The following is a 21991-nucleotide window of genomic DNA, read 5'->3' as shown; positions in this document are numbered from 1 at the left end:
AATATTTACAGTATTTCTGGAGGGGTTTGTGTTTTGATATTTCAATGTCTTATTACAAACCAGTTCTTTCCTAGAAGGCTCACACCAGAGGGCAGTACTAGCAATGTTCTGGTCTAGTCTCAAGGCATGGCAGGCAGAGCTGATGACTTGCTCTGGACTTGGTCCCGGGACTCTTGTTCTGTGCCTTTTCCTAAAGAATATATGACTTGGGGCTGGAAATATAGCTCCTTTGGTAGACTGCTTTCCCAGCGTGCATAAAGCCCTAGTCTCAACCTATAGCGTGGCGTAAAACATGGAGTGGTGGTACATGTCTAATCCCAGGATTTAGGAGGTAGAGGTAGGAACATCAGAAATTCAAGGTCATCCACTGCTTCAAAGCAAGTTTGAGGCCAGCCTGGGCTATATGAGACCCTGCCTCAAAAATAAATAAATAAGACTATCAGTTTTGACTTTCTTAGGGAAGAACATCTTAATAAAATTCAAGTTTTTATCCAACATTGCATACAGAGACTGTAATCTAGCGTGCAATTGACATTCCAAGGCCTCAATAGCCTGCGGGTGCAGGAGAGGTCACATGACCACAAACGACCCCAGAAGCTATGTCTACCTAGAAGTAACCAGGGCCTGCTTGGCTGCACACAGGACCCCAAATGTCCCCCATGGGGGTGCCTCTTGCTTTTCTTGCCCTAACCAGTTTCTCTTGTCCAGGCTGGCTGTTGTGATAGTGGCCTGTCCTGAGACACACAGCTCTTCTCTTTGCCTTCCCTCAGAACCTTGGAAGCACTACAGCAGTGCTGTGCTTTATGGGGGGAGGGGGGAGAGGGGATGGGTCAGGAGCTCTATACACCCTTCCCTGGGCCCCTGGGACCTTTCAGTACAGAAACTACTTTATGTCCTTCAGCCTGGCTCCAGCAGGAACACCTAGAAGGCAGGACCAACTGTATCCTAGCATAGAGTAGGGCTGACCCAACCAGGAACAAGTGTGAGTAACGTGGGCATTGTTCCAGAAACTCTTCACACGCAGAGCCCGGTGGTTGGATATCATTACAAGGGACAACTTGGAAAGTGGGCAGGCATCTTCTGAGGGAGCAGTTTCATTATTAAATGCCTTACTAACTTTGAGAGACACATTTCTCAATTAAACTCACATATTTAGCAGATACATGAATGGTTTGGTCACTACCACATGTGTTGAAGTAGGAGGCTCCCCTACTTCAGACTAAGCTACTGCAAACAACCAGGACAAATGTCCCCTGAAAATGAGGGCTATAATAAATAATGTCTGATGGCGTTGTCTGTTGCTCCATTTCTTCCACTTTGGTCATCTCCAGCTGCTCACAACATCCTCGGGGAGGGACCTCCAACCAGTTCTCAGTCCTGTCAGGGTCATTAACACCATCAGAAAGGCTGGGTTTATGTGAAGTAAGCCAATAGTCCACCACCAGCATTTAGGCATGGGGATTTCTTGGTTCTCCCAGGCTGGAATTCTTCTGTAAAAGGTCGTACAAGCTTAAAAGGGACCAACTCCTGAAAATTGTTCTCTGATCTCCGTATGCTCACCATGGTACACACCCACACTCATGCACTTTCATGTCAACATACACAACAATAATAAAAATTAAGCCAGGAGTAAATTGGTAAATTAACAAAGTTAGAAAGTATCTAAGCAAGCCTTTATTAAACCATCTATAGTTGATTCAAAGTATGAGGCTGGAAACCTGGCTCAGTGTGTAAGAACACTGCCTGCTCTTCTAGACAACCTAGGCTTGAGTCCCGGCACCCACATGGTGGCTACACTATCAGTAACCCCAGTCCCAGGGGATCCAAGGGTACCAGGCATGCATGTGGTGCACAGACATACATGCAGGCATACGTCCATATACATAAATAAATAAATAAAAAAATAAATAAAAAAATAAATAAATAAATAAATAAATAAAATCTTAAAAAAAAGCAAACAAAACTAGCACACACACACACACACACACACACACACACACACACAAATACCTCGCTGTGTCAACCCAAAATGATGTCACATCATGGCATGGCCTAAGTCATTTTCCCTGGGTTACTGTTACAGCTGGCTCCAGTCAGGTCAGAACTGTTCCAATGCTACTTGAACTTAATCTAGAATGGCAATCTTCACAACCAAGACTTTACTGTCCCCTCTCCTCTGGAAACACTCAACAGGCCACACTCTTATTTTCCTTCCCCCAGTGACCAAGTTCCTGTTTACATTAGCTGATCACATTAGCTAGCCTTCCAATAGTCATCTATGGGTAAATTGCTGACTCATTGTGAACCAACAGAAAAATTAACATGGATGAAACTTCTATGCCCTTCTAGAAGGAAATGGATAAGCAAACTGTGATGCCTGGGACAATGAAATCGTAAACCTGGGAAAGTAGAAATGAGTGTCAAGCCACAAGAGCACCGAGCCACATGAATGCCAAGCCACCAAGGGGACAGGGGTCCTCTGAGTGCGCATCATTGTGTTGTGGAATGGCAGTCTGGAAAGGTTTACATTTATTTGTTTTGTAATTATGTGTACTTGTGTGGATATGTGTCCGTGAGTGAAGATGCCCAAGGAGGCCAGAAGAACATATTGGATCCCCTGGAACTCGAGGTGCAGGCGGTTATGAGCTGCCCAATGTGGGTGCAAGATGACCTCTCCAACCTGGAACTCACTGGAAATTAGGAAGACAGGAAACAGATACTTCTGCAATCCAAACCTGTAATTCCAGTACAGGAGGTAGAGGCAGGAGGATCCAGAGATCAAGGGCATTCTCAGCTATGTGGCTAGTTTGAGACAAGCCCTGGCTGCATGAGAAAGAAAAGAAGAAACGGAGAAGGGGAAAGAGGAGGAAAGGCTAAGAAGAAATCCACTGGTCAACACTACCAGTGATACCGGGAGAAGCATCGGGTGTGTGGACTACAGCAAGGTAGAGCACTCTCTTCTGTGAGAGTATGATGTGGAGGCTTTGTCCATTCTGAGGCTGACGGGTGGATGCTAGAGGTGTATCAAGCTTTGAAATATCTGGAATTTTATCTAGAAGTCTGGATGTTAGGTCAGATTAAGAAGTTGGCTGTAAAGATGATTACAGCTAGCCCAAGGAACTCTGGCTTTTGACCTGAACCATGTTCTAGCCAACATCAAGGAGCCTGCAGCATCTTTAGAATAAATAAATGGAGCTTCTTCAATTTAGTTTACTGCTGACCCCTTGTATTTCATTTTTACTTCCCTTTACATATGGATTCAAATCTACTATATTTAGGATTTTATCTCCCCTGGTGTCAGTGGGATTTCAATGGGGTGGGGCAACATGTAAAAAAATGTCTCAGTGTGAGGTGGGCTTGGCTGTGACATCTACCTGAAGTTGGTCACATCCTAAGAATTAATCTGGGTCCTCAGATATGATCAGTCTTCCTAAGATGTCCATATCACCATCAAATCCTTAGACAGAGAGCCTCAGCCTTGGCTCTGTCTCTCTCGAATATATTAAGTTATACACACACTGCAACCTTAACCTTGCTGACTATGATGTGAGCTATGTCTCCTTTCAGTCAGTTCCACAGACAATTGAGCTCTTCTCTGCACTGTTCTGGGGAGACACTGAATTTGCCTTGGGCACACACCAGGCTATTGGCCATTGTCACTGTAGGCATCCTTGGGGTCAGGGTTCCCATCGTGGGCTTGATATTTCTGTCCTAGACTCATGTTGGGAAATGGGGTATGGGGTATGGTGTTTCTATGGTCTGGGACTTCTCCAGTCATCCAGACATTCCAGTTACACCCCAATGTTATTAATGATAATTATCTCTAAATTTGAAATATGAACAACTTTTCTTCTCTTACAACTCTGCAAAATCTTTTGTTTGTTTTGATATTTTTTCCTCTTTATAGAGGGCACGTATTAGTTTTATAATATCAACAAATAAAAGTCGAGAACATTTGTACAGGAGTATTAGAGAATTATAAATATGGAGGTAAGATAATAATATGTATTATTCAATAAATGGCAGAAGAGAAAATTCCCACTTAGAAAAAACTATCAGTTTGGACCCAGACATCACAAGATAAACTGAAACAAATTTCCTTTGCGTGTATACTTCTAAAGATTTATCTCAAGGACTCTGTGTCCAATGCCTCACTGCAATGATATACTTTGAAATGTTATTTATACATAATAGAAACCAGCTGGAAATCAAGCAGATATCCAAGAATAGTGGAAATGGCAGGATAAATGATGGCAAAATCAAATAAAATATTAGAATGTTTGGCATAAAAGCACTTTTAAAATGATTTACTCTAAATGATAGATGAGCTTGTCTTACGGTGTCAACTTTGAAAACGTGAGTGCAGTGCATAAAAACTAATACACAGGGAGAGAAAGATCTGAGGGAAAAGCACTGGGCAGTGATGTCTTGAGTGACGGGAATAAATGTGCTTTATACTCCCATCTTATAATTGTCTCTCTTGTTCACATTTTCCTCGGTGATATATAATATTTGTATTTACAAAAATCTGGTTTTTTTTAATGTAAGCACAAAAAGTGTAAAAGGTCATTATAAATATAACTGGTCAGATCTCAAACAAAAGAGAGAGACTATTATGAAAGAAAGGGTCCTGACCTGCTGGTTAACAGGGGAAATTTGTTTTTTACAACCTTCCAGCAATTAGATGAGTAAAACTTAAAAAAAAAAAAGACAGAAAACAGACACTTCTGAAACACCATGGCCTTGCTCAAAGTGTCTTGTCCCCCACACACTTTGTCTCTCTCCCCCCTGCAACAATCCCTGCCTGCCTGTCTTTTAACTTCAGACTAGCACCTCCGTTGTTGATTTCTGTAATCGACACAGTTGTCTCAAAATAACTGATGAAAGCCTCCTTCCTCATTTTGCCTCTGAAAACTTTGGCATGCTTTAACCTCTTGGAATATCTACAGGGCTCACTACTCTCCACGGAATGTTGCATCTCAAGCAAACTGAGCAATGCATCTTGAGGACCTTTCGCCCCGTGTTGTTTAGGTTCATAAACCTCTAAGTAGCTCTTCCAGAGTAATTCATGCTGCACGAGGGAGACTTCCTACTGGGTTATGATTAATCCTCATTCACTCTCTTCAGTCTTACAGAAGACGGAGATAAACTTCCTGTTCGGAGCCGGTCCCTGGGTGTGGCTGCTTGCTCATGCAATAAGATTCTGCCTCTTCCTCCAGGACATAAAGCCTCCACTAGGCTCATTACCAGCACACAGACATCGGCTCTCTCAGGAAGTCTTCGGCAGCAACCATGGCCACCTTCGTGGAGCTCAGTACCAAAGCCAAGATGCCCATCGTGGGCCTGGGCACCTGGCAGGTGAGTGTGCTGTCTTGGGAGACCTGCTGTCTTCAAGGAGAGTCTTGGCATTTCCTTCTCTTTCCCCAGTATCTGCTGAGGGTTTGGAATCCTAGAGCCAGGACCCAAGTTGCTGTTGGCTTTTGTACCACTTCAGGCCTCAAAGCTCAGACAGGTTTTTCTGAGCCGTGATGATAACTTCTCCAACAAATGTGAAGTTTCCAGCTGTCCCTGGACTTTAAAAACAAACGCTCCACGCAGTTACTCTCTTAGGAAGCTTTCCTCTGAACTTATGAGACACCCAACATTTTTTAGGTCTTGACTGTGTTTTGGGTTTTTTTCTTGCTGAGTAATTCAAAGACAGAACGCTGAGTTCCACATGACCCAGCTTTCCTTGCTGCCAACAGGGAAGGACTCCGTCTGTAGCATCTGGCCTGGAGCCTGTGTGAAAGGCAGAGTCTCAGACCCCTGCCCAGGCTACTGAACTGGCCCCTGCCCCTTACCAAGACTCCATCTGATTCGCGGGCACATTAAACTCTAAGCCCAAAGACCACAGAGCCTGGGCTCAGGCCCTGCCTGGCAATGTTACTCCCCTGGCAGAATGCCCCCTGGCCCATCCTCCTTTCCAGAGAAGCAGATTCCCCAGCCTCTGTTGAGACAAGTCTGATATTGTCCCATCTCCCAACCCTGCCTTTGCGTTTCCCTTGGTGATAACGGGACAGTGGCCAACTCGTTTCCAGGAGCTCTCTATTTGGTTTCTGGAGACAGGGAGTTTAAGTTGCCCTAGAACTCACCCTGGAGCTTAGGTTGGCCTTGAACTTGGCCATCCCCCTGCCTCAGCCTCCAGATGTTATTACAGGTGTGAGCCTCTCCGAGGAGCTGTTTTTGGAGCCCATGTCTCCTGTTCTGGGGACTTAACTTCTGTCTCCTGTGCTGTCTTTTCATCTGCCCGTGGGACACAGATAGGACACCGCCTTGTTTCAGCACCGGGTTGAAATCTTACTTGAATTTGCTCCATAACAGACATTTCACTTTCTACCAAGCTGACAGGCACTCTTACCAGAAGAAACTCTCAGAAATTCAAAATTAGACGGAGAGCTGGACAAGGGAGTTGTTTTAAAGATAAGGAGGTGGTATTGACCTAAATGAGTCTGTTCTTATCTGTAGAAAGGCAGGTATGGTATGAGGGGAGGGCCCAGGTACTTCTGAATGGCTAGAGGCCATTTCTTGTCCCAGGGAAGCAGACAAGATCTCTGTGGTGCTTTTCTGTGTTGGATACTTAACCAAGAAATTTTTAGAGTTGGTGAGAGAGGAAGGATCTTTGGTTGGTTGGTTGGTTGGTTGGTTGAAGGCTTTTTTGTATTCATGTTTTATTTTGAAGGCAACTATGTACCCCAGGCTGGCCTCAAACTCACAATCCCCCTGCCTCTTATTTCCTAAATGCTGGGATTACACACATGGGCCACCACACCCAGTGGTTTGGCTTTTGTTTAAAAAAGAAGTCTACAGTATTCTGTCCATTTACACTGTTGTGTGGCAGAGTCTGAATTTATCATTCTCCACCTTCTTCACGTGGTCTGGGGCTGAAATTCCTCTGGGTCACTTCAGAGTTGAATTTGGCTCTTTGCAAGTTGCAGTGGGAGCCATCTGTCACCTCAGAAACAAGAGACTCTTTAAGAGCTGGTGGATTTGATGGGAACTGACTTTTAGGTAGGAAGAGAACGTGTGGTGGTGAACATTCTGGTCCACTTTTTCTTCTCCTTTGAAAAGTTGGTTTTCTTCCCCAGTGTCCCCCAGCAACGCTGTAGTTTTCAGAAGCTGGGCTGTGTGGAGTCTGGTGAGGAAAGTCTTGGCATAAGAGCATCCAATGGCCTTTTCTGTTGCCTTTTAGTCTCCCCAAGGCCAAGTCAAGGAAGCTGTGAAGGTGGCCATTGATGCTGGATATCGCCATATTGACTGCGCTTATGCGTATTACAATGAGCATGAAGTAGGAGAAGCCCTCCAAGAGAAGATCAATGAGAAGGCTGTGAAGCGGGAGGACCTCTTCATTGTCAGCAAGGTACAATGGCCCACTTGGTGGACATGACTTCAAAGCCAGTAGAATAATCTGGTCCATACCAAGAGCCCTATCCACCATTCTCCTAAACTCCTTCCTTGCTCTTGCTATATCTGTGGGCGTGAAGATCCACACTCCAAGTCAGTACTGAGAAGGTTCCGCTGCTGGCCCACCCTCCAATGTTAGCTTTCCCATAACAAGATGGTTCTGTTGAGGTTTGAGTGCTCTTCACTGTCTTGCTTTCTGTCAGTGGGATCCTTCTACCTAGTCAGAAGCTAGGGGTGCCATCAAGGGCGGGTCCTGGGACTGGAGAGATGACTCAGGGGTTAAGAGTGCATACTGTTTTTGCAGAGGACTGCAATTTGGTTCCTAGCACTAACAGGAGGTGGCTCACAGCTTCTGTAACTCAAGCTCCAAAGCATCCCATACCCTCTTCTGGCCTCTACAGGCATCCACTCACATATATGTGTACATAGGCACATACATATAAATAATAAAATAAATCTTAGGGATGGGCCCTGAGCCATACTGCTCAGTACTGTGTTCTCAGTGGCTTTGTAGAGAGAGCTTTTTTTAATCATTACATAGGAATACCTTTTTATCTCAGTTCAGTAAAGGGTGAATTATAAAATGCTATTTTAAAAAAAGGAGAGAGGCAAGTGGAGTGTGAGGTTGTTGTTTGGGTATAACTAGCTGGGACAATCTACCCACTTGGAAACAGCATCTGGTGTGAGAATCAGACTCACTGTACAGAGTGGCCACTTAAACTCCTTGTAATTCACCATTAGGGTCCGGTGTCTTGGAGATATGGGACTAAACCCCAATATCATCAGAATGCTAAGTGATCTAAGAAATACACAGAATTCGGTAAGCATGGGAAAACAAATCACCCTGAACACGCAGGAAATAACCTGACTCACTGAGCCCTCGGAACCTTGCACATCAGATCATGTATGTTAATTAGACTGTTTGGTTAAATATAAATAGCTTGTCTTGAGGTGAGATCAGACTGTAAATCTCGGAGCAGGGAGGGTGAGCTTAGCGTGGCCCCTTCTCTCCAGTTCCTAATGCTTCCTTGTTGCACCCTGCAGCTGTGGCCCACCTGCTTTGAGAGGAAACTACTAAAGAAAGCCTTTCAGAAGACCCTCACGGATCTGAAACTGGACTATCTGGACCTCTATCTGATTCACTGGCCCCAGGGACTTCAGGTTCGAGCTGCTCTCCACACCTTCTATGGCTCTGAGATAGGGCTGGGGGGAAGGGGGGCAGGGGAGAAGCCTGCCAACTTCCTGTGGATTCCAGGTCCAGTGATGCCCTCTCAAAAGATGTCTTTGGCTATTCTTGCATATTCTATTTTAGTGTTCGACACTCCTTCCAAGCAAAGTGTGCCTAGGGAGTGACTTCCCAGAGCAAAGCCCAAGTATGAGGATGTTGGGAAGTATTAAATCCATGCTAACAAAACAAAACAAAACAAACCCCCCATTACTCAGCACCCAGAGCCCTGCTTCTGCTTGCTGTGAGGGGCTGGATGAAGGGCTGTGAGTTCTCAGTTGCCCCCCTCACTCATGCACAGCTAGGGTGACGGTAACCACCCAAGCTCTGGACTTCCAGAGGAGTCAAGGACAGGCTCTGGTTACAGTCTTCAGCAAACTGTACCATTCAGATCTAGCCCATGCCTAGTGATGTTGAAATTAAAATTTCCTCCGGGTCCATGTGGGTTCAGGTACGCTGCATTCATTTCCACAGTGATGGAAATTCCTGATAGTATCTTTGACATACAGTAGTAGATTCCGGAAGCAGTCCAGCAGTTTCTGTAATTTAGGATTTACCTATCACGGTAGGTTGGGATAGCGATGGTATTGAAGCTGACCAAATGCTAAGCAGGTGTGGGTATTTGGTATTTCACTGTCCTGGAGGCTTGCGTCATAGTGCAGGTTCAGCCAATGGGCATTTTGTTTTGTATTTACAGCCTGGAAAGGAGTTATTCCCCAAAGACGATCAAGGCAATGTCCTTACCAGTAAGATAACATTCTTGGATGCCTGGGAGGTAGGTTCCAGCTTCTACTGTCCAATGGAGATGTTGTCATTACGGTATGAAAAGGCCCACATGCCTTGTGTGTAATTCTGTCTCGTTTCCTACTCCTTCCTTACCATGTTTGGATTTAGGGTTCATCTGGCATCATCTACTTTTTTTTTTTTTTTTTTTTTTTTTGAGATGGTTCCACAGTGTATCCCTGGCTAGCCTGGAGCTCACAGAGATCCATTGGCCTCTGGCTCCCAGGTTCTGGGATTAAAATTCTTTGTTTTTGAGGTGACTATTAGGATCTTAATTGAGACAAGAAATACAGTGTTCCTCAGTTTGTGGTAAGCATATGCTGTGTTGACACTAAGGGCAGGCACTTGGTACAGGGATGCTGTCTTGACTTGCACACTTTAGCTGAGTAGCCAAGGGAAATAATTTTATTATTATTATTATTTTGGGTTTTCAAGACAGGGTTTCTCTGTGCAGCCCTGATTGTCCTAGAACTCAGACATCTGCCTACCTCTGCTGGGATTAAAAGCGTGCACCACCACACCCAGCTAGCCTAGGGAAAAGACTGAACTCCTTCAAGGCAGTTAATTCTTATATATGGACTTTTTGTGAGAAGGCTTAGTGGTTTAGTGCTTGCTGCACAAGCAGAAGGATCCAGAATGCGCACAAAGCCAGGTGTGGAAGCACATGTCTGTAATTCCCGTGCTCATACAGCAAGATAGGAGGGAAAGACAGACAGTCCCCAGATCTCCAGCCCGCTAGTGCGGTATACGCAGAGATGAAAACAAAGAGACCCGTCTCACACAAGGTGAAAGGTGAGGAACGACACCTGAGGTTGTCCGTTGACCTTCGCACACTTGCCATGGCATGTGTTCCTGCACACATATGAACACACTCACATAATACACTCTACTGTCTATATCCTTCAGGGTGTGATAAGGATGAAGAGAGCTAACATCCAAAGCTTCATTACGGTGCATTAGTCACCAACCCTGTGAGGGAATGTTACTTTCCCTATGTACAAATGATGAAACCAGTAACCAGAAGACTTGGGACATCATCAAGTTACGCAACAGGGGTATGACACAATTAAAATTAGAGCAGTTCTATCTGACTCAAAAGTCCAGTTACCAAAATCTTTAGCACCGTACTTGGCAAACAGTGAGCATATATCTAAACATCAGAAAATAGCAAGCACCTTTGCTTTTTAAAAACCCAAACAATTCAATCTACCAGCTGTGTTACTTTGGAGAACCCAGACCAATACTTGATGTCCAAAATAAATGTTCAAAAGCTAAATAGGTGGTGGGCGCTTTCAAACATCAACAGTGGAAAAAGTGAACGAGCTAGTCATGAAACAAGCAGTGACAGAGATCCCAAGAATTCATGTGTTGCTTGTCCAGCAGCCCTGAATTTGGGTTGTGTCTCCCTACTTCAGAATGACTTACACGGGTTTTCCTAAGAGGAGGGAACTGATAGAATGACATTAAATGTAATTCTACTATGGTTAGTTTATCCCAAAGTGTTTAGACACCAGCACAGTGTTTTTGCTACTCTGAATTTTAACTGGAGGTAGCAGGATAGTATGGAGAACACGGTGAGTAACAGTGGAAGGGACGGAGAGGAAGCAGAGCCGCCGCTGACGTTTTATAATGGCTGGGCTGGCAGCCCTAGTGTTGTGGAACGCTGTGCTCTGGCCAGACCACGGCTATTGCTTGGTTTTTTTTTGTTTGTTTGTTTTTTGGTTTTTTGAGACAAGGTTTCTCTGTGTAGCTTTGCGCCTTTCCTGGAACTCACTCTAGTCCAGGCTGGCCTCGAACTCACAGAGATCCCCCTGCCTCTGCCTCCCGAGTGCTGGGATTAAAGGCATGCGCCACCACCGCCCGGCTTATTGCTTTCTTTTAACAGAGCAATCTCCTGTAAACACGAGACCCTCACAAGACTGGGCCCGCTAACCTTCCCTCGTGAAATGGGGGTGGGAGGAGGGTTCACGGGGATCGTGAGGAAGAGCAGGGGCTCAGGAGCAGCTCAAGAGTTAGCACACAGGGCCCCCCTCTTGCATGTGGACATGTAGGGGTTAATGGTTGCTAGAAAAACGTTTTCTTTGGTGGTGTAGCAGCTCTGAAGTTGCCCCTGCTGCTATAGGTAGCTCCTCACTCTTGGTCCTGTGAGAAACCAGTTCAATGAGTTGTTTTACCAGCGTAGACTTGGGTGGTAGACCCAAAGGACTCGGGTCATATGGTCTGCCGTTGGCACCCCATCTGGGCTGAATAGATATCTGTGTCTCTCCTGGAAAAGACAACAAAACACCTAGAGATATATTTGAAAGGAATTATTCTTAACAAGTAAATCATTAATTATATCTGCTAGCAACAGAAAGCGGGTTACAAGAAAATCTAGGGCGAAATCTAGAAATTGTGGAGTTAGGTCACTGGTGAGAATTTACCTCCCAAGCACAAGGCCCTGGGTTCAGTCACTAACACAGCAGGAAAATAAAATTCAAAAATCTGTCTATATTTATAATGGGTCTTGAAGATTTCCTTGAGTCTTTCTGACCTCGACAGGAAAAGGAAAAATTAAAGGCCTCCAAAGTGACCAGCAACATTAAAAGCCACCTGCTTTGATTGATGGCATAATGAACAATAGAGTGGTTTTATACACATGGAGTAAACAACAAAGAGTGGTCTGTGTGGCGCTCATTTTTGCACTGAAACAAGTTATTAGTAATAACTTGACATGATAACTGTCATACGTGACCATGTAATAATTCAGTTAATATTTCATAGTGAGATGTGGAGACCAGCCAAGCTCTGGTTCTTATACTGAATTAACTATGACAATTCTGTCACAGTCAGATACCTAAGGACATCCCTGACTTGCCTAGTGCTATGTCCTAAGGCTGAATCCAATAATTAGTGCTAACTGCAACCTTTTTAGAGCATATGTAGACAAGCTGTAGGTGTTGATTAGGGAACAGCAGGATTAGCCAGGCCAGCATGGAGCAGTTCCTTTGGAACAACAACCAATCCAATAGAAACCTTACTGACTGAACTCCAGAAGAGGGGAGGGGAAATTAATGTAAAGAAGGTAGGGTGGGTCATACATGCAAACCAAAGTTAATTTAGGACACAAACACATTAAAATTATCTCATTCCACTTCCTGGTCAGTGCTTGACAGTTCTGCCTACCAAAGTCCTTCCTCACTCACCCTGGTGGCTCTCAACTTTGTACACTAAGTTCAACAGGGAGTTTTGAACATCCTAATTCCAATGCTGTGTCACAGAGGAAGTCACTAAGAAGCTTGGGAGTGGGGCTGGAATGTTACCGCAAGACTTATTTTTTTTTAGGCAAGATCTCACTATGTAGCTTTGGCTGCCCTGAATCTCACTATATAGACCAGGCTGCCTGCTGGCTGGGATAAAATTTATGTGCTACTACACCAAGCAACATTTTTTTTTAAGCTTTCAGAGGGTTCCAAGTTGCAGGAAGGCTGAGAAACTACCCAGTTCTCATGGTTTCCACTGTTAGTCTTTGCTTCTGACTTCTTTTGCGCTCTGTTCATGGATTCCCTCCTTTGAGCTATTTTTTTTTCAGGCCCAATTTAAACTCTGCTTATCCTGTCATTCTGGGACCCACATGGATTCCTTCCTTCCCACACTGATGCTCAGGGTTATGCCCACTGTCAAATGAGCCCAAACAGCCTCATTGTGAAGGCTGATGGCTCACTGAAAGACACACACTGTGTACTTTTATATTCTGCAAACTCCTCGGCAGGGACTTGTAATAAATGAATTACAAGTACATGTTGAGTTTGTGGCTGCCACAGTCAAGTATGATATCTTGACAAATTTGTGAATTGTTCATCCTGGGCAAAATTGTTTTTAGAAATACCCATTCTTAGGGTTAACATAGAGTCATGGTTGGGGCAAGTAGTCAATTGGCCAGATTTCAGACCCACCTAGCCCTAGGTTGGGTGCCTTGCTAGGGTCTGATATGTCTGCATGTCTCCCCACTAGGAAACAAGCTACATGGTAGAGGAAAGTGGGGGTCAGAACCCAGATAGGCAGCTGGTTCTGATGACACAGGCCTGTAACCCAGGTGCAGGAGGCAGAGGCAGGAGGATCATGAGATGAGGTTAACCTGGCCTGCAGAGGAAGTTCAAGGCTAATCTGGATAATTAGAGAGACCCTGTCTCAATTTTAAAAATGAAAAGAAAAGCGGCCAGAGATGTAGCTCAATAGCAGAGTGCCTGAATGACCCTAGCATCAGTCCCCAATATTTCTCTCTCCCTCTCCCTCTCCCTCCCCCCTCTCTCTCTCTCACACACACACACAGTAGCATACACTCCTAGTAGCATCTGCCCCTTGACGGGCATCGACTGTCAGGACTGACATTTCTAGTGTCGCAGCTTACCTAACCTGGAGGGTTGTTTATCCATTCCTCCTATCCAAGGACTAAGCCAAGTCAGCATCCCTGTGTCCTCCTACAACCATCAAACGGTCTTCCTTACTGTGACAGGGCATGGAGGAACTGGTGGACCAGGGGCTGGTGAAAGCCCTGGGCGTCTCCAACTTCAACCACGTGCAGATTGAAAGGCTCCTGAACAAGCCTGGACTGAAACATAAGCCAGTGACCAACCAGGTAAATTCTCTTTGGTGAAGGGTCCTGCTCTGTGACTGCTTCCACACTGGGAGGCAATTTCCATACAATCTCCTGAGTCTCATCTCTGAGGCCTGTGTTCAGGATGCTCGGGGAGGTGGGAGGCAGATCTCTGGTCTGGTCTGTAGCACATCTATCAGTGGGTTGTATTTGGCCTGTGTATTGATCTTTTCTTGTGCCTGGAGTTCCCTCTGAGCCACTCAGGAAAGAAGGCCCACTTCCCTAGTGACAGGTGTTTTCTCTTGCAGGTCGAGTGTCACCCATACCTCACCCAGGAGAAACTGATCCAGTACTGCCACTCCAAGGGCATCACTGTCACAGCCTACAGCCCCCTGGGCTCTCCACATAGGCCTTGGTGAGGTTTCAGAGCAGTGACTTTCTTTTATCACTCTTAAAATTAGTGTTTAATAATTGGCTAGTATTGGTATGAATTTCTTTCTTCTTTTTATTTGGGGGGGGGGGGGGTTGTTAAAGACAGGGTTTCTCTGTGTAGCTTTGGAGCCTTTCCTGGAGCTCACTCTGTAGCCCAGACTGGCTTCGAACTCACAGAGATCTGCCTGCCTCTACCTTCCCAGTGCTGAAATTAAAGGCATGTGCCACTACCGCCTGACTGGTATGAATTTCTTATGCACTTGGAAAAAAAAAATGTGTCTATAGCAATATATCTGACAAACCCAAATCTGATTATGGGGCGGGCGGGCGGGGGGGGGGGGGGGCACAATTTTTTTTTTTTATAAAAGACAGGATGCCTTATCTCTTAAGAGTGCTCCATTTCTGCTATTTAGTGCTAGAGCATGCTTACGAATTCCTGAGGCTCCAGAGCCTACAGATGGGACCCCAGGAAAGACACAAAGCTTCCAGGTGGCTCCCCTGCCTGCTTTGCAGTTGGAGAAGGCTGTGGTGCTCAGACTTGACACTGTCATGGAAATGGGGTTCATTCAGTGCATGGAACAGCCCTGGTGATTTATTCACTCCAGCTATCTTTCTGCCTTTAGGGCCAAGCCGGAAGACCCTTCACTACTGGAGGACCCCAAGATTAAAGAGATTGCTGCAAAGCACAAGAAAACCTCAGCCCAGGTAAAATATGCCGCTCCCATTTTAATCCTGCAATCCCTTTGTTTTTGTTTTTTTGAGAGTTTCTCTGTATATCCCTGACTGTCCTAGAACTTACTCTATAGACTAGGCTGTTCTCAAACTCATAGAGATCTGCCAGCCTCTGCCCCCCAAATGCTAGGATTAAAGGTGTGTGGTGTTTTTGTTGTTGTTGTTTGGTGGTTTTTTTTGCAATACATTTTTATAGTCTTGCTTTATTCTTTATATTGCCTTCTTTTAATCCCTTAGAGAGGAAGAAGTGGGAAATATAAGTCTATTGGCATCTTTGGGAAATCCAGCTGGTGGTGTCCAATGAGAACCACCACTCTTCATCAGCTCCCTGCCACATCCTCACTTCTAACTGGAGAAATCATGGTGTATCTTTCAGGATTAAGGGAGATAAAGAAGCCATAGGGAGCTGCAGAGATAGTCCTTGTATTAGTTCCTTTTCTATTGCTGTGAAAGGCACCATGACCAAGGCAATTTACAGAAAACAGGGTTTATTTGGAGCTTACAGTTCCAGAGGCATAGGAGCCCATCACCATCATGGCAGGGAACATGGCAGCTAGCAGTCAGGCAGGTGTGGTGCTGGAGCAGAAGCTAAGGACTCACATCTTAACCCACAAGCAGGAAGATGAGAGCACACTGGGACAACATGAGTCTTGAAACCTTAAGCCCACCCCCAGTGACATACTTTCTCCAACAAGGCCACGCCTAATCCTTCCTGAACTGTTCCACTAACTGCGAACCAAGTTTTCTAACACATGGACCTGTGGGTTCATCCTCATTTAAACCACAATTCTCCTCTTTTAGTGAGCACATGCCTTCACTTCACTTTTTGTGCACAGGTTCTGATTCGGTTCCACATTCAGAGGAATGTGGTGGTGATCCCCAAGTCTGTGACACCAGCTCGGATACTTGAGAACTTTCAGGTAAGATCCTGGTTGACCCTCTGCTACGTGTATGTATCGGAGGACTCTCAGTAGGCTTCTCATCCTATCCTGCAACATCAGTGACGTCCCTAACTTCTCATCATCTTATGAACTCTTGTGCCAGGGAACTGGCCTCAACAGAGCTGAGATAAAGCACCAGTGAGCCACAAATGAGATGAGGGTGGGGCCGGAGAAGCCCTGTCAGCTCTGAGCATAGGTGTACTTTATGCACAGAGAAGAACCTTGCTTTCCCATGAGCACTTAGATCAAGGGCCATAGACTATCCTAAGTGCAGACTGCCCTGGCCTTCCCAGCAACCTTTTAGCTGAATGGACTGGACTTGAAGAAATGTCTTTCTGGAAAGATCCACGTGTCTTTCAAGGATTAGACAAATTGTTAACTAAGATTTTGTGACTCTGAACCCTAGAAATAACTCAGTTCTTAAACTAGAAATGGTTTGTATGTAGTGAGAGCTTATGTACAGCCTCAGTTACCAGCCCTTTTCTTGCTAAGGAGCTTTGGGACTCTTGTCTTCCCAGGTCTTTGACTTCCAGTTGAGTGACCAGGAGATGGCCACTATCCTCAGCTTCAACAGAAACTGGAGGGCCTGCCTGCTGCCAGAGTAAGTGGGTAGGGTTATGTATGAGCTTTCTGAAGCTGCAGAGGATTAACTAGAAGGGTTGGAAGACATCCAGGATAACTTTATCTTCAAATACTATCTTCTGTTGTGAAAAAATAAAGTTTGAGTCATGGGAAGTCATGACTGCTAATTGCTGCTAATTCTATGAATTTTATACCTGGAGCCAGAGTTTTAAGAAAGAACATGATGTTCTGTAGTTGGTTTTTTTCACTCTTTGGGGGCTCACCACCCAGATCCAAAATAAATATGTGGAGACTTATTCTTACTTATGAATGCCCAGCCTTAGCTTGGCTTGTTTCTAGCCAGTTTTTCTAACTTAAATTATCCCATTTCTCTTTAACTATGTCTTACCTCTGAGCTTTTCACCTTTCTTTATTCTATATATCTTTCTTTCCATCTTACTCCATGGCTGGCTGTGTGGCTGGGTGGTTGGTCCCTGATGTCCTCCTCCCCATTTCCTCTCTTCTCACTCCTCACTCTCTTCTTAGATTTCTCCTCCTATTTATTCTCTCTGCCTGCCAGCCCCACCCATTTCTCTCTTCTGCCTAGCTATTGGTGTTTCAGCTCTTTATTAGACCGGTCAGGTGCTTGGGGCAGGCAAAGTAACACAGCTTTACAGAGTTAAACAAATGTCACATAAAAGAATACAACACATCTTTGCATCATCAAATATTCCACAACATAAATGAATGTAACATATCTTCAACTAGTATTCCACAACACTGTTCCTTTTCTGGAGGCAGAAGCACTTATCCACTCACTCATTCATTAATGATTTACCTGCAATGTGCTATGTGCCAGCATGTTCTAGGTGTTTGGCACAGCACACTATACAAACTTCATGCTTCCCAAGCCTGTATTGTAGCACCAGCTGGAGTACCTTTAAGTATGTATGTCAGACAGTAACAAATGCCGTAGAGGAAAGTAAAATAGGGAAGTGGTGCATCCTGCTGGAGTAGATGTTTTATATGTCATGACCCAGGGGGCAGTTTGGCTGATATGTCAAGTCACAGCTGAAAGAGGCAAAAGATGCAGCATGTGGTATTAGGAGAACGCCTTTCTTGGCGATTACAGCAGTGAGTGCAAATGCCCTGAGGTAGTGGATTTAGGGCACTGGAATAAGGGGGCCAGGGAAGCAGCAGCAGATGAGTAAAGGCTATTGTGGGAAGAAAGGAATTCAGCCTTAAAGCTAAGGGCACGCAGTTGGTACACACTGCAAGAAGGATTTTGATTTTAGAATAGAAGGCACTTAGAAGCCAGGAGAGGATGTGACGTGTCTGAAAAGTTCCAAGCTGACTTCTGCATTGAGAGACCACAGGGAGCCTACTATAACAATCTGGTGAAGAGAGGACAATAATTGGATCTGGCTTCCAACAGAAAACAGCCAACTGAATTTGCCAAATAAAATGAACAAACATGGTTTTGCTTGCTTTGTTTTGTTTTTGCATGAGCAATTCAAGAGCAGAATTGTCATTTAGAAGTGAAGGATTTGGCTTGAGACATGGTTATGATGCCTTTTGATTATCAAATAGGTAATGTGAGATACTTATAAGTGAGTGGAGGAAATAGATTGGTCATTCAGTAACTATGAAGTCTAGGATAGATTCATAACTTTGCCAATTCTGATTCCTTATTTACTGACTAGGAATGATAATACCAAATACAGCAAATATCCATTGAATACAAGTTTAGGATTTATCAGAGATCCTAGCTCATGACTTAATTTGTCTTGTTTAATACAACAACTATAATACAACAACCAATCTATTGATTTCATCATGATTTCCTACTTTTCTGTAATATGGAATGAACAGTTTGCAAGTGGGCCTGTTTCTGAGACCCTGGCCACTGCATACTTCCCTACCCTCTTTTCAAATGCTCTGCTCATCAGTTTGAGAGAAGATCATGGTATTGGAGCCACTTATGTGTCACAGTTTGTTGTTAGTTGTTTTTTCTCTTTTGAGGGGCCCACCACCCAGCTCCCAAATAAATCACACATGGAGGCTTATTCTTAATTATAAATGCCTGGCCTTTGCTGGGCTTGTTGCTTGCCAGCTTTCCTTAACTTAGATTATCCCACCTACCTTTGGCGTCAGGGGCCTTTATCTTTCTCTATTCCTGTATACCTTTTCTTTCCTTCTTAACCTGTTTCTGGCTGTGTAGCTGGGTGGCTGGGTAGCTTGGTAGCTGGCCCTGAAGTCCTCCTCCTTCCTCTCTCATTCCTCTATCTCCTTCCTCCAGATTTCTCCTTCTACTTATCCTCTCTGCCAGCCAGCCCCATCTATCCTTTCTCCTGCCTTGCTATTGGCCATTCAGCTCTTTATTAGACCACCAGGTGTTTTAGACAGGCACAGTAACACAGCTTCACAGAGTTAAACAAATGCAACATAAACAAAAGCAACACACCTTAAAATAATATTCCCCAACAATCGTTCCAGGGAATGGGGTGTGGAGAGGCTGAGAAAGCACATAGAAAGTACATTCTTATTTATTCCATGTAAGAATGCCTGGACTGGGGAGGCAGCTCAGTTGAGAGAGTGTTTTTCTGGTATGCATGGACACTTGAGTTGGATCCCCAGTAGTACATAAAACCAGGCCTCTTCCAAATCCATGGCCTCTTTTTTCATTAATTGTTGTTACATACATGTATGTTTATGTATATACATACACGTTCCTAAGAGATCAAGGAGAGGCATATGGAAGGTTTTGGAGTGAGGAAAAGGAAGAGGGAAGGGATATGATCATATTATAATCTCAATACATAAAGGAAATAATTAAAAAAAATAAAACTAGGCCCGGTGGCACCTGCCTCTAATCACAGTCCTCTGGTGGTGGCGGCAGGAGGATCATAAGTTCAAAGTTGTTCTCTGCTGTGTAGAGTTCAGAGCCAGACTGGGATACAAGGGACCCTGTCAAAAAAAAAAAAAAAAAAAAAACACCATTAGATGACACTAACGTTTTCTCCATGCTTGTTGCTGCAGGACACTAAACATGGAAGAATATCCCTACAATGAGGAATACTGAAGCTAAACCATCTGATGAGGCTTTGCTGATGCACACCTCACTCATTCCTGGACTCCCATTTGAGCCAAGCCTGCCTGACATTGTGCTGTACTTAATGGCAATGCTGAACCACATTTCCTGTGATGAAAGGAAATGTGACTCTGAGAAGCAAATGGGTATTTCTTTTACTAATTTAAACTGACCAAATGTTCGTCAAAAACCCCAGAACCTCTGGTAACATTGGAGGATATAAAGATAAAACAATAAAAATCATAACAGTCTCAAACATATCCAACAAGTGTTGAGGTGATTGTTGAATGAGTGAACTCGTTGGGCCAACTCTTATTCTTCACATTTCACACGAGACAAAATGGAAGCATGGCAAAGCCATGAGCTTGCTTGCTTGAGGTCCCTGAGAAGTGAGTGGCTAAAACCAAGTTTCAAAGGCAGGTGCTCTCACGGAGAACCCAAGGCAATTTGATGACCTCCTCTGCCCAAGTCTTCTTACTTCTTCTATTTCCCTGTGACCTTCTTGTCACTTTCTTCTGGTCACTCCCCAACCTTGCCTGTAATACCCCATCAGGCCATAGAGTCAGTGTCTTTATTACCCCATCATGCCTTAGAGTCAGTGCTGGTGGGGAAAGAGTCTGAAATCCACAAAGGACATACCTGGGTAAATGGGGAGTCTAGACATGAAAATCTATTGCCATTTATTTGGGGCATGCTCCTATTCTATAGTATTTCTTCTTGGAAACATTGCAGTCTTTGAGAAAGGCATAAAGAGAAGAACATAAAGGCACCTGGCCACCCATCTTACAAATTAAAAGACACTCACATTGGGTCACATTTGTTCCAAATGTTTTGAAAAGAGAAAAGCATTCAAAAACTAAGTGGTAACCATAGGGTGGAAAACCCCTCTAGCTCGCCCTAACCCTGCTCCCACAGTGAGTGTCTCATCTGCTGCTCAGAGGCCTGCTTGCTTCCAGTCCTGCCCTTCCTCCACTGTGCATGGTGGTGATGGTGGGTGGACACCATCCACCCTATACTTCAGGGCTCCTCATCAGATGGCTTCCCCTGGGACTGCTTAGTGGTGGGGGCTACCATTAGGAAGCTGTGGGGCTCAAGAAGCAAAATGTGGTTTTCAGATGCTGTTTCTCATAGACGTCTCATTTGCTGTGGGAAACCAGCTCTTTCTCACAGCTTTGACCTTGGTTCTGTCTCCTACCAGTTCACGAAGCTTCTGGGATTAGAACACACCACTTTGTCCCTTCGCTAATGTGGTACTCCATCAACTTCTCAGAGGGGTGGTTCTTCCTTTTGAGGCTCTGGTGTTGCCCTCACTGACTCTCCCCTTCTTTTGCTGGCTGCTGGCCTTACAATTTCTTCTTCAGAAGCGCTGACTTCTCTGACTTCTCATGATGCTCTTATAGAGAAACCAGACATTAGGTTCATGAACCACCCTCACTAAGCATGCCATCATTATTGTCAATATTATTTGTTTTGTTTTGTTTTTTTGAGACAGGGTCTCATTATGTAGCCTTGGCTGTCCAAGGACTACATCGACCAGACTGACCTCAAGCTCACAGAGATTCCTCTTCCTCTGCCTTCTGAGTGCTGAGATTAAAGGTGTGCACCATTCACACCTGGAAATATATCTTAATGTAACTTATTCTGCTTGCAAAGGCCCTATATTCAAATAAACTCTCATTCTGAGGTCTGGGCAGACATGTGCTTTTGACTTCCTATTTAGGCAATGTCTGGAACATTATTATACCTTTATTTGACTACTTAGTATTTATGAAACTATAGTGTGGACATTTAAAAGATAACTTACTATTATATTCTTTTGTTACCAAAATGGCCAAATTACCATCTTTTTATATCATCTGAAAATATTTACACTTTTTTTAGTAGCTTGTCTGCTTTTGTATGAATTCATTTTTCTGGCTCCCTGGACTCTGTAATGTTCTATGTACAGTGTAGACTGTTAAATGTTGGCAACTTTCCACCAACATTTGCCCCAAGACAGATGTGGTAGTCAGAATCTATGACCCTCCAATGACCTTCCCTGTGTGATCCTTTCCCTTGAGTGTAGGCAGAACTGTGAATTATACTCATACAACATATGAAAATTTGATGAATATATACAAAATTTGATGAAATAAGGGTTTTGGTTGATGTAATTGTCTCAAACCTGCTGAGTTTTAGATAGGAAATCATTAAGTGACTTACCTGCGTCA

The 21991-nt window shown here is 44.3% G+C and overlaps 1 protein-coding gene across 1 annotated transcript; it reads left to right on the top strand.

Annotated features, from left to right (window-relative positions):
• The first annotated feature begins 5145 nt into the window (after positions 1-5145).
• Positions 5146-20041, top strand: LOC114691037 (aldose reductase-related protein 2). The gene is made up of 10 exons (XM_028866149.2): positions 5146-5358; positions 7229-7396; positions 8485-8601; positions 9363-9440; positions 13944-14066; positions 14333-14439; positions 15080-15161; positions 16025-16108; positions 16648-16730; positions 19730-20041. Exons 1-10 carry the CDS (start codon positions 5293-5295, stop codon positions 19770-19772), a joined length of 951 nt encoding a protein of 316 aa, XP_028721982.1. The 5' UTR covers positions 5146-5292; the 3' UTR covers positions 19773-20041.
• Positions 20042-21991: the final 1950 nt, after the last annotated feature.

The sequence above is a fragment of the Peromyscus leucopus genome, chromosome 3, assembly GCF_004664715.2.
Source record: "Peromyscus leucopus breed LL Stock chromosome 3, UCI_PerLeu_2.1, whole genome shotgun sequence".
Taxonomy (NCBI): Eukaryota; Metazoa; Chordata; class Mammalia; order Rodentia; family Cricetidae; genus Peromyscus; species Peromyscus leucopus.
The sequence above is the reverse complement of the archived record's forward strand: the minus strand, read 5'-3'. Positions and strand labels throughout refer to the sequence as shown.

What these genes read in the sequence shown, in the direction of transcription:
- LOC114691037 (XM_028866149.2), top strand. Translation starts at nt 5,293, where the DNA reads ATGGCCACCTTCGTGGAGCTCAGTACCAAAGCCAAGATGCCCATCGTG. An exon ending in ACCTCTTCATTGTCAGCAAG is followed by an intron (nt 7,397 to 8,484) that starts GTACAATGGCCC and finishes TGCACCCTGCAG; the next exon opens with CTGTGGCCCACCTGCTTTGA. An exon ending in ATAAGCCAGTGACCAACCAG is followed by an intron (nt 14,067 to 14,332) that starts GTAAATTCTCTT and finishes TTTCTCTTGCAG; the next exon opens with GTCGAGTGTCACCCATACCT.